Source organism: Enhydra lutris, unplaced genomic scaffold (genome assembly GCF_002288905.1).
Source record: "Enhydra lutris kenyoni isolate GAN:26980312 unplaced genomic scaffold, ASM228890v2 scaffoldscaffold82, whole genome shotgun sequence".
Lineage (NCBI taxonomy): Eukaryota > Metazoa > Chordata > Mammalia > Carnivora > Mustelidae > Enhydra > Enhydra lutris.
This window is the reverse complement of record NW_019154166.1, coordinates 5,125,601-5,140,291: the sequence shown is the minus strand read 5'-3', so window position 1 is coordinate 5,140,291 and position 14,691 is coordinate 5,125,601. Positions and strand designations below refer to the sequence as shown.

At 53.0% G+C, this 14,691-nt stretch overlaps 1 protein-coding gene across 1 annotated transcript in view; it reads right to left on the bottom strand.

Moving 5' to 3' along the window:
* LOC111161094 (shisa family member 6) overlaps positions 1–14,691 on the bottom strand; it is a 280,061-nt gene that overhangs the window by 237,062 nt on the left and 28,308 nt on the right. Inside the window, exon 6 of the mRNA XM_022524577.1 lies at positions 14,284–14,444. Coding sequence (XP_022380285.1) covers positions 14,284–14,444 — 161 coding nt within the window. The remainder of the gene's footprint in view (positions 1–14,283; positions 14,445–14,691) is intronic.

Below are 14,691 nucleotides of genomic sequence, written 5' to 3'. Positions count from 1 at the left end.
TGTTGGTGGTGATGATGGTGATAATAGTGATGATGGTGATGATGGTGATGGTGGTGATGGTGGTGATGATGATGGTGATGGTAGTGATGATGATGGTGACAATGGTCATGATGATGATGGTGATGATGATGATAGTGATGGTGGCGACGACGGTGATGATGACAATGATGGTAATGATGACAGTAATGATGATGATGATGATAATGATGGTAGTGATGATAATGGTGGTGAGGAAGATGATGGTGATGGTAATGAGAATGGTGACAGTGGGGATGATGGTGGTGATGCCGGTGATAGTGATAAAAGGAAGGGGAGGAGGAGAAGAGAAAGAGAGGGGAAGCAAATGTTAATTACTGATGAAGGACATACAGGTACTCACTGTGTCATTTAATCATTTCAAAAGTTTCCATTGGTTTAAAACTCTTCAAAACAAGAAGTTAAGAATAAAGAAACACTGAGGGTGAACCTTTCTCACATCCTCCATCACCACCACCTTAGTCAAAGCCTCTGTCTCCTCCCTGGGAAGGTGTGGTATCTTCCAACTCCTCCCACATCTCCTTTCCTCCATGCCTGCCCTTCCAGAGTCTGCTCTTAACACAGTGGCCAGAGGGATTATGTCATACACAGGCAGATCTTAGCACTCCTCTGCTGCATCCCCCACAATGGCTCCCATCACACCCAGAATGAAACCCAAGACCCCACCGTGGCCCACAAGGCCCCATTACTTCGACTTCACCCATTACCGTGTCTCTACCCTGGCTCTCTCCACACTAGCCACTCTGCTCTCCTTGTTCCCCAGGACCCCCGGCACAATCTCCCCTCTGCACACAGTCACATGTGGCTCATTCTCTCAGCCATCCGGGTCTCTGCTTCGGTAAAGTGACCATTTAGGGCCCTTCTTCAAATCTGGCTTTTTCCTACTCACCTCCCACCATTTCCTACTTCCCTGCTCTATTTCCCTTTGAAGCACTTATCATGACCCGATTTTACACTGTATGATTCTGGGTTTAGTTCCTGCCTCCTATAAGCCAACGTAAGGACCCTAAGACTAGGCGCTTTCTTTGGTTCACTCGCATAGCCTCGGGGCCTGGTCCCCAGTAAAGGATCCAGATCATTTTTACGTGAACAAAGGGATCAGAGTCTCCTGAGTCCCACTCTGACCTCCCCTTCCCCTTTTTCTTAAGGTGCTGCTCATGGCCTGGGGTCCTCACACCTCCTCCTCTGGGCGCCTGTCAGCTTACAGCTCAAAGCCTCCTCTCTAAGCCCCCTTGCAGGGTCCAGCCTTGCCCCAACCGAATACCCCATCCTTAGCCCAACAAATGGAGAGGCCATATGGCACCTCCACATTAAGCACCCCACTCCCACCCACATAGCTCCTGCCCCTCGGTGACACAGCCTGTATGTTTAAAGAAGGAAAAAGTAACATCCCCGGCTCAGAGCAGCCTTCTCCAACAGGACACAGAGTTCCAGTTCCTTCTGTCCTTTTCCCTGCCTCTTTCATCATGACTCTCTGTTTCCAGAAAAGCCGCGATGAACCTTTCCAAAGGAATGGGTCGCTGCTCGCCTTTGCAAACCCCTGGTCCCTTCAGCATCCCTGCCCGGTAGGCTCTGGCCCGAGGTGACCAGCCAAAACTCCCCCTCCTCCCTCCCTGCTCATTAATCCACCCACCCCTCAAGGCCCTAGGTGACACTCTCCCTGACCAAAGCATCGTCTCTCTGAACCTTCTGAGCATGTGGCTTGTAGGCCACATGGGCACCTGTATAGGGGACCATCTTTCTACTGTACGGCCCCGTCTTTACGCTCCTGGCTTTAATTCCCGGAGGACTCTGTCTTATTCCTCATCTTGCTTCCATGGGACCTAACGGAGTGCTCGATGCCCAGTGGGTGTCTAACAGCTAGAGGCAGATGGCTCGATGTCCCCTCCTCCATCTTCGGTCTCCCGCTATCCTGTACTCAGTAGGTGACAGTCATAGAGTCCCCAATGGAAGAAGACCGCTACCACCTACTCGGGCGGAGGCTGGGCTCCCCTCACCTTGGGAGCCATCATCTTTCCCAACTTGAGGCCGAGGACGTGCGGCCACCCTGCCCTGGGGCCTGCGGCAATTCGCCTCCCCGTCCAGCACCCTCTTGTTCTTGTCCTCGTTGAACCGTGCGTGCTCTGCTGGTCCCTCCGTTTTGCCAACTCACCCAGGTAATTGTGAATTCTTGCCCTGTCCGCAGCGCCTTGGCTCTCCCTCCCTCTCCCCTGCACCTCGTTTTGGTAACAGGCAGCACACATTCTAAATCCTTCTGCTTCCTGGGCGTGGTAGGTAATTAGTGGACCAGCTCAGTGACTCTCCCTTCACCCCCAACCATATGGTGAGAGCAGGCTCCGTCCACCCCCCTACTCTGGCTGCTTCCCTGGCAGCAAGGGTGTGGGCAGGGGAGCAGGGGAGTCCATTCTGGCCAAGCTAGCCAAGCCCCTTGCGGTTCCTACACAGGATGGGGCCTTCGGCGTGGGCAGGGCACCTAGGGCACAGCCCTTCCTCTGGCTTCTGGAAGGCTCTGCTCCTGGGCACACCCCTTCTTAAGGCAATCCTGGGCCGGGAAGAGCCATTCCCTACCATCTTCCTCCACCCCCAGGATCAGAATCCAGGGGCTTGGGACTCACTTTCTGAATGGCATTAAACCCTGCAGTGGGAATGAATTCCCTCTCTGGGACAAAGCTGGCTTGGAGAATGTATGGGACAGTGACTCCGTCACTGGGCTCCCCTAAGCTCTGACCCCAGGGGGCACAGAATCCCAAGAGAAAGGCAGAGCTTCGGCTCAGGTCATGATCCTGGAGGACCAGGATCAAGTCCCACATCGGGCTCCCAGCTCCACAGGGAGTCTGCTTCTCCCTCTGACCTTCTCCTCTCTCATGCTCTCTCTTCATGTCTGTCTATCAAATAAATAAAATCTTAAAAGAAAGAAAGAAAGAAAGAAAGAAAGAAAGAAAGAAAGAAAGGCAGAGCATTATAGCTGCTGTGTGAGCTCCAGGGGGGGCAGAGTGAACCTGATCCACACCCTGCCCCTATGGCCCCCAGCAGGGGTGAGGGGACACGACCCACGAGAGGAGGCTCTGAGCCCAGTCAGCCCTCCACATACGCCGGCAACTGCTCCTAGTGTATTCTCAGAGAGGAAGAGCCTTACGAGTTGCTGGGCGAGGTAAAAATGCCCAGAGGCTCCCCCAGCCCTACTCAAATTGTATCCGAGAATGAGTGGTTCAGTGCTGGCCTGGTGGCCTCTGTCTTGGAGCTGAGGGGCTCACACCATGGAAACAGGTGCCCGGAGGCTGAGCAACCAGCGGCCTCTTCTAGCATCTTCCACAAACCCCAAGTCCGGGTATGGTGGAAAGGAGGAGCCGGCATTGACCACCCCCTGGTCACAGGACAGGTTTCGGGGAGTTGCAAGGGGACCCCCGTGTCCCCTTGTCCGTTTGTGTCTCCCGTCTGTAACTCTGGCCAGTGTGACATCAGGGCCTGGGCTCTGGGGTCCGACTGCCTGCACTCAGAGCCCAGACCAGCCCCCTCCTGGCTGTGTGAACTGGAGCAGGATTCCAGAGCCGCTGAGCCTTCATCCACAAGGTGGCCATGATCGCCGGGACGGCTTTATAGGGATGCTATGGGATTTACATAAGTCAGTGTCTAGAGAGCATTTGACAAAACTCCGCGTCATTCTCTGTGCACACACATGGCACTGGTGTCTCAGACAGGACCCAGGAGTGCAGGTGTCGCCACATGAGCCACGGGCATGTCTCTGGATCCCGATCTGAGGTTCTTTCAATGTCGTCTAAAAACAGCTGTATCCAGTGTGACCAGCAATTTGCTCCGGTCACTGACCCCCAAACAGTGTCCACCACGACCCCGAAAGTCTGTCGTGGGACCTGTCATCCCCTACCAGGACCGAAGGGATGCGCCCAAGGCCAGGCCCTGGGGACCTGCAGGGTGAGCTGTGCCAGGGCCCAGTGGGCTTGAGAAAGACCGCACAGCACGCAGGTCATCAACGCATTGAACGCTCACTACAACACGCAGGGAGACATCGTTGTCCCGGCTTACAGACCAGCAAACTGAGGCCTGCAGAGGTTAAGTAAATCACCCAAGGCCCTACAGCTGGGAGGGGGCGGAGCTGGGCTCTGAGCTGGGACCAACAGTCCGCCCAGTCCCGATGCTTAGCAATGACAGGAAACCCCGGATCCCTGTGTTGGTGGGAGGTCAGCTGACACCCGGGAAGGAAAGGGGGGCAGGCCAGGCTTGGGGAGAGCAGGCGAAGATGGAATATTCCAGATAGACTGGAGCATGCACGAGGAGCCTGAATGGGCACCTGTGACCAGAGCTTTGGCTTCAGTGGAGGGAGGGCCATGAACCCCCAGAGCCACGGAGTGGAGAGGACAGAAGTCCGTGTGCCAGCCAAGAAGGGAGTGGGAGGAGAGAAGTAGAGGCAGCAGGTGTAGACGACTGTTTTGCAAAGTTCAGCCATCAGGGAGAGAAGAGGCAGAGAGATGCCAAGTGGAGGGAGGGAAGTCCTTATGTGTTAAGGTGGGGAGCAGAGCACGTGTACATGCCTAAGGGACAGCTCATGGAGCGGGGTGGTGGGGGTGTAGACCAAGAGGACCACGTGTCTGAGGACTGGAGATAAACAAGGATCTGTGATACAAGTGGAAGGATGAACTTCAAATAGCAGAATGGGCTTGTTCGACGTTACCTTGGGGTGTCTACACCCACGGAAACATTCTGAACCCCAAGTCTGCCATCATCAGTTGGGGGGGGTTGCTCTCCATCCCTCCAACTGATGTGTCACTCGTAAATTTAGTAAGCACATTAGTACATCATCACCCAGGTGATGGATAAACCTCTTGCCCTCCCAAGAACCTGGGGCACGCAGAAGACCCTGGTCTTGCTACGATGTGGCTAATTCATCAACGCTCATTAGGGTCCATTCCACCGACTGTAAAATCAGCATCCTGGCCCAAGCTGCAGGAAAGGGAAGGAGGCCTGACACCTGCAGAGCACCTCCAGGGCTCAGGGCTCAGGGCCCTGGCTGGCCACCGGCTCGCCCACGGCGTCCCAGTGCGGGATGTGTCCCCGCTCACATGCCACATGTAAGGTGGGCATGGCTTCCAGAGCAAGGTTGAGAGCGAGCTTTGACAAACGACAGCCCCCAGGCCAAATCCTGCCCACTGCCTGTTACCGTAAATACTGGTTTATGGGCACGCGGCCGAGCCCCTCATTTCCATATTACTATGGCTACTTCCACGACACATTGGTGGACATGAACAGATGCCCACAGACGCTTGCCGGCTGCAGAGCCTGAAACGTTTACAGTCTGGCCCTTTGTGGAAAAAGTTGGCCAACCCCTCTTGGAGAGCCCTGGACCAAGGTCTATAGGCTCATCCAAGCTGGGGTGAGATCTGGAGCCTCGTATGTCTGATTTGGAAACCCACAGGCCATCACATCTTGTATCACTCTGCTCCTTTATACCTCTTCTCATGGAGGAGGAAGTCAGAGAAAGTTCTAGCAACTCATCTTACTATTAGAAATGCTCATTGTTTTCCTGCTTCTCAGCAGAGCCCATCCCCACGACGAGGCAACCAGAGTCATCATATTCGTCATACTAAAACAGAAATCAGAGCACACCTGCACAAAATCCATACTCCTCACATGGCCTCCAACACCCTGCGCAGCTGGCCTGTGCCTACCCCTGCCACATTCGACACCCATGTCTGATTTCTCTGCCTTGAAAACACCAGGCTCTGCCTCAGGCCTTTGCACATGCTTTGCCCTCTGCCTAGGATGTTCTTTCTCCAGATCTCTCCATGGCTGGCTCCTGCTCACCAGTCAGCTACCAGCTGAAATGCCACCTCTTAGGACCACACTATCAAACGTGATACCCTCCGGGTCACCTGGGTGGTCCAGCTGTTTGAGCACCTGACACTTGGGTTTCAGCTCAGATCATGATCTCAGGGTCATGAAATCACCTGTCGGGCTTTGTACTCAGTGGGAAATCTTGGAGGGATTCTCTCTCTCCCTCTGCCCTTCCCCCTACTCGTGTGCTCTCTAAATAAACAAACAAATAAATAAAATCTTTTTTAAAAGAGTGATTCCCTCTCCTCAGCGTTCCTCAAACACATCACCTGTCTGATCAAGTCTGAGCGTCACGCCCTGAGGTTATTTACGGCACATACATCCTGCCTCCACCAACACAGTGTAAGCTTCATAAAGGGTTTGTTTGCTTCGTGCATGGAACTTGAATTCAAGTAGACGCTCCATGCCGCTGACGTTTGGATCAGTGTGATTTTCCATTTTCTGGTAGGCACGTTAAAAAAAAAATGAATAAATGAAAAGAAACAAGTGGAATTAATTGTATAATAGAGCCTACTTAATCCAAAAGATGCAAAACACTGCCAAATCAACATAAAAATTTATGGAGATAGCCTACATGTCTTTGCAAAACAAAAACAAAAACAAAAACAAAAACAAAATTTGAAATTTGTGAGGCTCTGAAGCGTATTTCAATTTCAATTTCAATTCTAAGCACTCAACAGTCCCAGATGGCCTAGTGACCAACACATGAGCCCCTGCGGACTGCAAACAGTGTTTCCCTACATCACATGCTGCTCTGACCACTCTCCACTCACACTGCTTTAATCCCGCAGCCGTCCAAGAAGGAGATGCTATTACCAGCCCTGTCTCACCGATGGGGAAACCGAGGCAGTCTAGATTCACCCCAGTCTGGCTCCGTAGTCTGTGCCTTTAATCACCACCCCGATTGCCTTTAATCCTTGGCAGAAGGCACAGGTGACTTCAGCAGTGGAATTTTACAAAAAGGATCCGGCGTCCTGGGAAATGGCGTGAAAACAAGAACGTGAATGCGGAACGGCTCAGAGATAGATGATGCAGAGGTCTGGTTGCGATGTCCCCCGCACACCAGAGGAAAGCGAGAGAGGAAAATATCGGAACCAACAAAATCGGTGTAAAAGATTGGGTAAGATGCAGGCCCCCCCAGTAAGCAAGGTGACTCTTCCTCGCCACTCGAGCTTATAGGCTCGGGTGTCTGCGTGCTGAGTCCAGATGAAAGCCTTTGGCTAAGAAAGGAGGGTGGACAAGCTGAAGTCAACACAGGGTGTCGCTGCCTGTCTGGACCCAAGGGAAGCAACAAACAGCAAGGCACGAAAAGCTGACCCTAAGAACCCACGGAGCTTTGCGATGGGGAGGGACCTCACACCCACACAGGGCCAAGCTCCAGACAGCATCCTTCTCACAGAACGTTCCTTGCAGATTTTCTTTTCCACCCTTGAGGATTCTGGCAGACGGCCTGCACTGTTTTGCACACCTCACTGCTCGCCCTTTCCAGCCTGTGGAATTCCTAGGCATCCTGCAAAACCCACTCAAGCATGCCAGCCTCTGTGGGATCCTGGGTTTCCTGCTCCCCTCTCTATACCCACACGCTGATGTCCTTGTGAGGATGGCTCCACGCTTGTCTTCATGCTTGTCAACTGTGGGGACCAACAGGGCTCCATTCGTGGGCCCCCCCCCCCCCCCCCCCGGCCAGGACCCCCCCTCCCCCTCCCCAGCCAGGACCTAGCACAAGATCAAGGATGAGATAAGCTCCAGGTAAACTATTTGGGAAGACGAGACCACACCATGCACTGTGTTTTGGCCTGGTTACCCTCTCTTTTCACAACAGGTGAACCTCTTTTCAGACCCCTCTCAACACAAGATGAGACAAGACCCAGTGTTAGATGCTTCAAGACGCAAATGGTTCCATGCCTAAAGCTCGGGTCAGGTGGGACGGCAGACCCCCTGTGAAGCGGAGACGAAGGGCATCCTGCCGTCTACGTTCAACGTGATGGGAAACATAAGGAAATAGAAGAAAAATATAAAAGTAACAGAAGAGAGGCATAAGAGCACCATGGCTGGAGCCCGCCTGGCTGGGAATCCTCTCTCCCTCTCTCTCTACTCATGACTATGTCTGAGGCCTTAGACAAGGTCTCCAATCTCCCCGTCCTCAGGGTTCTCACCTATAAAATGTGGAGGTGACCCAACATCAGGTAAGAGTGGGGAGTCTCCAGGAGCCTGTCAGAACCACAGGTGCAGATTTGGGAAGAAATGATGGCCAAGAGGACACTTAGAAGTGTCAGGGAACGGCCAGGGAGTCGCTCAGAAGGAAAAGGCAGGCCGAGAGTGGGCTGTTTTAACAGAACTGCTGAGACATGGTCATTGCTGAGGTCTCACGAGGTGGGAGATAGATCAATGCCATCAGGGGAACCATGAAAAGGAGTGGGAGCAGAGGGAGGCCTAGCAATGACCAGGGAGAAGGAGAAGGAGAAAAGAAGAGGCAGAGGAACACGGTGTGGCTGGTGACAGCAAGGACAGTCACGACAATGATTGAAATGAAGGTGGCCCCTGACCACAAGGTCAGAGCCGTGCCAGTGTCCTTGAAATACACAGACTATTCCATTCAATGCATCAGCGGCCCTCTGCTGTGAGGAGGGTGCCCGTCACCCCACGTCACAGATGAGGGATGGAAGCTGGGGTCCTCGATCCTTGAGTGGGCAGGGGAAGATCTGCCCAGGTCTGCCCAGCTCCATCTCCTACACCATGGGTCAGCCGATCTCACCATCCCCCGAGAGCTCCAATGTCGTCTGTGGCCATCATCTCAAGCCCCTCTAGAACAAGACCGTCCTGTCTCCCTGGGGATGTGACAAAGAAGAATCCCACTTCCCGCGAGGCACTGGGGTTGACCAGAAGTTTCTCAGAGTTGAGGTGTATGTCCTGCAGCCCCAAACCGGGAACGGGGACTCTGAGCTGCCTGAGCTCCTAAGACGTCTACAAAGGAATCCTTCTTGGCACCATGGGCAGAACGGCGGGGGCCCCTGCGTCCCCAGCACCTGCTCCTACGCCCATCCTAGGAAGGGATGGGATCATCATTCACTCATCCACTCCCTGCACAGTCACGGAGCACCCGTGAACTTCCAGGCAACGCTCCAGGTCCAGAGACACTACAGGGAAGAGAAAGACAACAAGCCCTTGCTTCATGGAGCTTACGTTCCGGTAGCGGCAAAGACAACGGGTACCCAATGTTAGACGGCACGCGCGTTTGGAAGGAAGTAAGGCAGGGGACCGGAGTAGATGACGAGCTGGGCAAGGTACTGCCATCTGAGACCTGGATTTCACAGCACCGAGATCTGCTGATGGGAAGTTTATGGACAAAAATCAAAAGAGAGAAAGACCCCAAGGCAGGCATGGATGGGACATGACAAGGGACAGGGTCTGGATTCCAGCAAGAGCCCAGGAAGGCGGCGGGAGCAAGCGCCCCAGCCACGTGGAGGTGTGACCAAGTGTCCCCCCGTCAGCCTCCCATGCTTCGTTCCCAGTCTCCGCGGAACTTAAACAGTCCCGTCCCTTGGCTCCCTCCGTCTGCCGTTACAGCACGCAGCTTTGACAAGAGGCAGGATGACTGATTTGCTCATTGATACAACTCACAGTGGTGTGTGCCTGGGACATTAATATTCATTTCCTCCAGCTGAGGCCACTCTTGAGAAGGGGGGACGTTGGGTATCAAAACTTTGGAAGCACAACGCATGGTGTCACCTGCTACCACAAGGAACAGGCAGCACTCCCCCTCACCCCTGCTGGCCCCCAGTAACTCCCGGCTAGGCTCTCTTAGGGCTGAGTCAGGCTAGGCAGATGCTAAGTCCACATTCCTCCCTACCCATGAAGACCAAGCAAGTCCCCCTTCCCTCCCACACCCACAAGCCTCTGGGGACCTAGAGCTCCAGAGCTGGGTGCATTTCCCAATTCCTGGCTCCACCCGACCCTCCAGTCCCTTCTGGTCAGTGTCCCCAACAGCCCTGCAGATTGGCCCCTCCTCCTCAGTGCACCTGGGCCCTCCCCTCCCTCTGCCCCGCCTACCGAGCTGGTGGGTTGTGAAGTATACCCATGCTCCACAGCCTTCAAGATGCCTCCCTCACTTGCCAGTCTCCCTCTCCACTCTGGTTCTCGAAGTTGGCTGGACAGGAGAACCACGTGGGAAGCTCTTGAAGAATACCAGGGTCCAGGTTCCACTCCTGACCCGTTAATGCAGAATCTTGGAGGGGTCAGGCACGAGTAGTTTCGGAACTATGTACACGACTCCCCTGCACGGCCAGGGCTGAGGCTCGCCACGGGAAAGGGATCTTCTCCCACCAGAATGCGCTTATGCAGCATCTGAAGATCTTGTTAAAGAGCCGATTCTGACTCAGTACTTCTGGGAAAGGGCCCAAGATCCTGCCCTGCTAACCAGCTCCCGTGGGGATGCAGTCACGGCTGGTGCACGGACCACACTGTCCTTTATGCATCTCCCTTTAAACTCGGGAAGGGACTTCTGGAAGCGTCAGCCAGAAGGCTCTTCCAGAAGGAAAGAGGAATTTTCTAACGTGGGGATAGGAGCTCCCATTCCTAATTACAGAAGTCCACCCTCTAGTATAAAGTGTCTCCTGGAATTAAAACAAAACCTTTAGGGGCACCCGGCCAGCTCAGTCGGTAGAGCACGTGAGTCTTGATCTCTGTGTTCTAAGTCCGAGCCCCACGCTGGATGTAAAGATTACTTAAAAATGAAATATTTAAAATAAGTGAAACAAAATAAAAAAGAAAGTGTTTAACAGAGGACCCAGCGTATAGTAGATGCCCAGTAAATGGCACTTTTGCTACTCACGTTCTCACCGTATTAAGGCGGGACTTACGTCATTTCCCAAACCTAACTAGCCATGTGCTTTGGGCTCTCAAAACCCAGATGGAGCGCTACAAAGCCCGACAAACCACTTTCATTCTCAGAAGATGCACCGTGGGCTGGGGCTAAGCACAGGAAGGCCTGGGGCCGAGCACAGGAAGGCCTGGGTCCCGGGCTTTCATCTGGGACACACCCCCACAGACCCTGCCTGGTCTAAGGATATCAATGCCTTTGCTTCTCCGCAACCCCCACCCTTCTTTTTCTTCTTCTTCTTTTTTACTAATTTGCCACGAGCCGTGGATACATTTCTGCAACCCAGTCACAGCTCACAGGGAGTGTGTGTTCCAGGTCAGGAACGGTTTTAAGTCTTCTAGTTGGTTTAACTCATTATATCCATAAAACAACTCGTGGCAGAAGGTCTTACTGGCCTCAAGGGCAGACAAGGACAGACTGAGCAGCCTGCCAAGGTCACATACGGAGTTGGTCCTGGGGCCAGAACACAGACAGGAGGATGTGCTCCCAAGCCCAGGCTCTTCCAGTGCTTCTCTAACTTCCCCTGCTAAGTGATTTCGCTAAAATGCATGTTCTCAAGGCACCTGGGTGGCTTGGTCGGTGAAGCATCTGCCTTTAGCTCTGGTCACGATCTTGGGGTCCTGGGATCGAGTCCCGAGTCAGGATCCCTGCTCAGTGAGGAGCCTCCTTCTCCCTCTCCCTCTCCCTCGGTGCCCTCCCTCTCTCTCTCAAATAAATACATAAAATCTTTTTTCTAAATAATGCCAGGTTCTCCTTCAGCAGGTGAGCTGGAGCCTGAGACACGGCCTCCCTCACGAACCCCCCCAGGAATGCTGATGCAAACGGTCCACGGACCCCACTTTGAGTAACAGAACGACTCATACCATGACACCTCCCAGTATTTCTACCACTGCACCCCTCTGACCAGTGGCTTGCTGACTCAAGCAGTGACAAAAATCACAGTTGATCTCCCCTTTGGACACTTCGGAAAAGTTCTGTTTAAACTTCCGCCCCAACTCCAACATTTTGGGACAAAGGAGATCAGCAGGAACGTGGAAAAGCCGCTGAGCCCATGAGAGCCCGTAGATGTTTGAAGGTTATGAGATTGCTTTTAGATTTGTCACTGCTGCTGAGAGCGCTGTCTGGAAACCATGCCCGTCTCGAAAGGCAGATGGAAGAGTTTCCGGTGGAGAAATACAGGGTGGGATTTCTCCGAACGGGCACAGAAGTGAATCACGGAACTGTAAGCTTTTCTTCGCGGATTACCGGGAGAGGATATGTGCCCAGACCAGAAGACATGACAAATCTTCCTGCCCAGAAATGCATTTAAGACCCAATCGGGAGTGTCCGCTTAATCGGCCTGGATTCGGCGTCTGGGAACAAGCAGGCTGGTGAACCAGACAGAGGAAATCAGAGCAGAGCGGAATCGGGGTAAACTCCCAGGGGTGCACTGGACACTGGGGTGACCTGAAGTTCCAAGATCGCAGACAAGTTCCCAGAGAAGCCTGACTTCAGACCGCGAGTCTTTAGGAAAACAAAACTATCCTCCTCAACCGTAGTTTTTGTAATACCAAGGTTGGATTAAACAGCGATCAACAAAAATAAGGATTAGTGAGAATGGTACCTTTCTGCTCTTTTCCACCGCCCAACAATTCCCAAACTTTACTCCACAACAGAATCAGCTGGGAAGATTTCAGCACCCACCTTCCCACCCCGTGCTCGGGCCATAGTCCCACACCCGTGAAACCACACTCTCTCTCAGGGGGTGGGACCCAGGTAGCCCTCGTTTTTAAAGCTCCTGGGGTGAATCCAAGTTTGAGAACCACTGGCATAGCCTTTCAGTGTCTTTACTCATAAAATGAGGAATCCACCTGGACCAATGGTTCTTTACCCTGTCTGAGCGTTAGAGTCACCTTGGGAAGATTTTCACGAACAATGACGCCAGGCGTGTCCCTGGAAAATTCAGGTTCATGTGTAGGACCTAGGCATCAGCATTTTTAAGAGCTCCCAGGTGATCCTGATGGGCAGCTAGATAAAGGACCACCGGTCTGGGTGGTTCTTGCCAAGCTTCCCACCACTGCTTACATCTTCAGCATCTATGATAGTAAGGCTAAAAGTGCATTACAGACTTTTTGCAAAGGTCAATCTCTCACCTTTACATTTCAATCAGGGACTTCTAACTTTGGAAGGGACCGTGAATCCCCTTAAATCGTATTAAAAATGTTGGATGAATACATGTATTTATACACAGGTGGATATTTTTGAAGACGAGTGTCCTTCCCTTCTATCAGATCCTCAAAAGGTTTCCATAGATTACCTGAAAGGCAAGTATGTGGTCTCTGATTTAATAAACTGAAGTTCAAGAATGAATGGAAAAGAAATCTGACCTTGGCAGCACGTTCACTACACTTCTGAATTTGGGACGCACTTCCTAGCACCAAGCGACGCGCGCCCTTCCTGCAGCTAAAGTTCAGACCCTATAGCCCCTCCTCCGAAAGGCGTTACGGGGTGGATGTCAAGCTTTCAGGTCCAAGAAGCAAAGTGAAAGTTGCACCAGGGGCAGGGGTCAATACTACGTTATCTGGTTACGCTCACGGTGGGAAATGACTTGCCCAGCTGCACTTGGAAGGAAACTGTCCAGTCAGACCTGTTGGATTCGTGTCCCCAACTGGGTTAGGATCTTAGGATTTTCTAGTCCTGACTGTCGAAACCTCTATGTCTGGGTCTGGAGCCTGGCTTGCTCTCTCCCCACGCGTCCTTAGGAAAAACTGCTGAACCTTTCTGTTCCTCTTACGATAGCGGGACAATATAAGAACTTGGAAGACGGCTGCAAAGAAAAAGTAAGGAAATACACGTAGAATGCTCAGCATATCACTTGGCACAGAGCAGGATCCAAATAAACGGGAGTTCTGTTACTGCATCGCTGATGTTGTTATGACCATTAACATCTTAGTGATCTCGCCCAAGCCGCTGAATTTCACTGAGCTCCGTGTGTCCATCCATATGGCCTGCTTCACTGCTATCGTGATGACCACTAGAACACAGCAACTCGTCATATACCCAGGGTATCTACAGAGCACGGGACGACGTCCCCCTATAATACAGACACAATCCCTACTCTCAGGAAGCACGTTCTGAGATCCCAAGGGTTGGAACTGATCGCGGCAATTTCTCATTATGTGTCTGGCGTCCCGGGCGACCTAACCCACCCCGTCCCATGGGCAAGTGCGTGACCACACTTCCACCACGCCCGCCACAAGCCTCCTCTCCGGTAAGAGAGTACGCCAGCCACTGACTCAATCACGGCTGTCCCGAATCGTCCATTCTCCCCCCAGCCAGGACGCTCAATGGCACGGCCTCTCTGATGTCGGGCCCTCCACAGGAGACGGTTCCCAGGCTCATTCACGCGCCCCATCTTCTACAGCACCGTGGAGTGCCACCTGCCCCCCCCACCCCCACCAGAGCAAAACATCACCAACACCTCTACCAGAAGCCCCCTCTCCGCCCCCAGCAAAGACGCAAGGCTATCAGCGCTCACTTACCTGGAGTCTGCTTGGCAGTGCGCACGGGGGTGTAGTGGTTTTTGGAGGACGATCGGACCGGCGTGCTCTCTTTGGGAGATGTATTGATGGCCGACATAGTTTCTCTTTCACAGTGTGCTATGGGGATTGGTCCCTGTTGTCTTAAGATGTCGGCCAGCGCCCTAAACAGAGAGGAGATCACACAGTGAGATGCACAGGGCAGGTGGACAGGACCACAGAGAGAGCTGGCTTACTTCCCAGGGCCCTTTGATGGACAGACCTATGGAAGGAGACACACACACGACACTTTGTTCTCAGGAGCCACAGCTACGTCGGGGGCTGCTCCTGGGGCTGTGGGATTGGGGGGTGGAGGGTAGAGGATGCCATGCCTGGGGGTACAGGCATTAATAGGCAGTGATTACGGTTTCT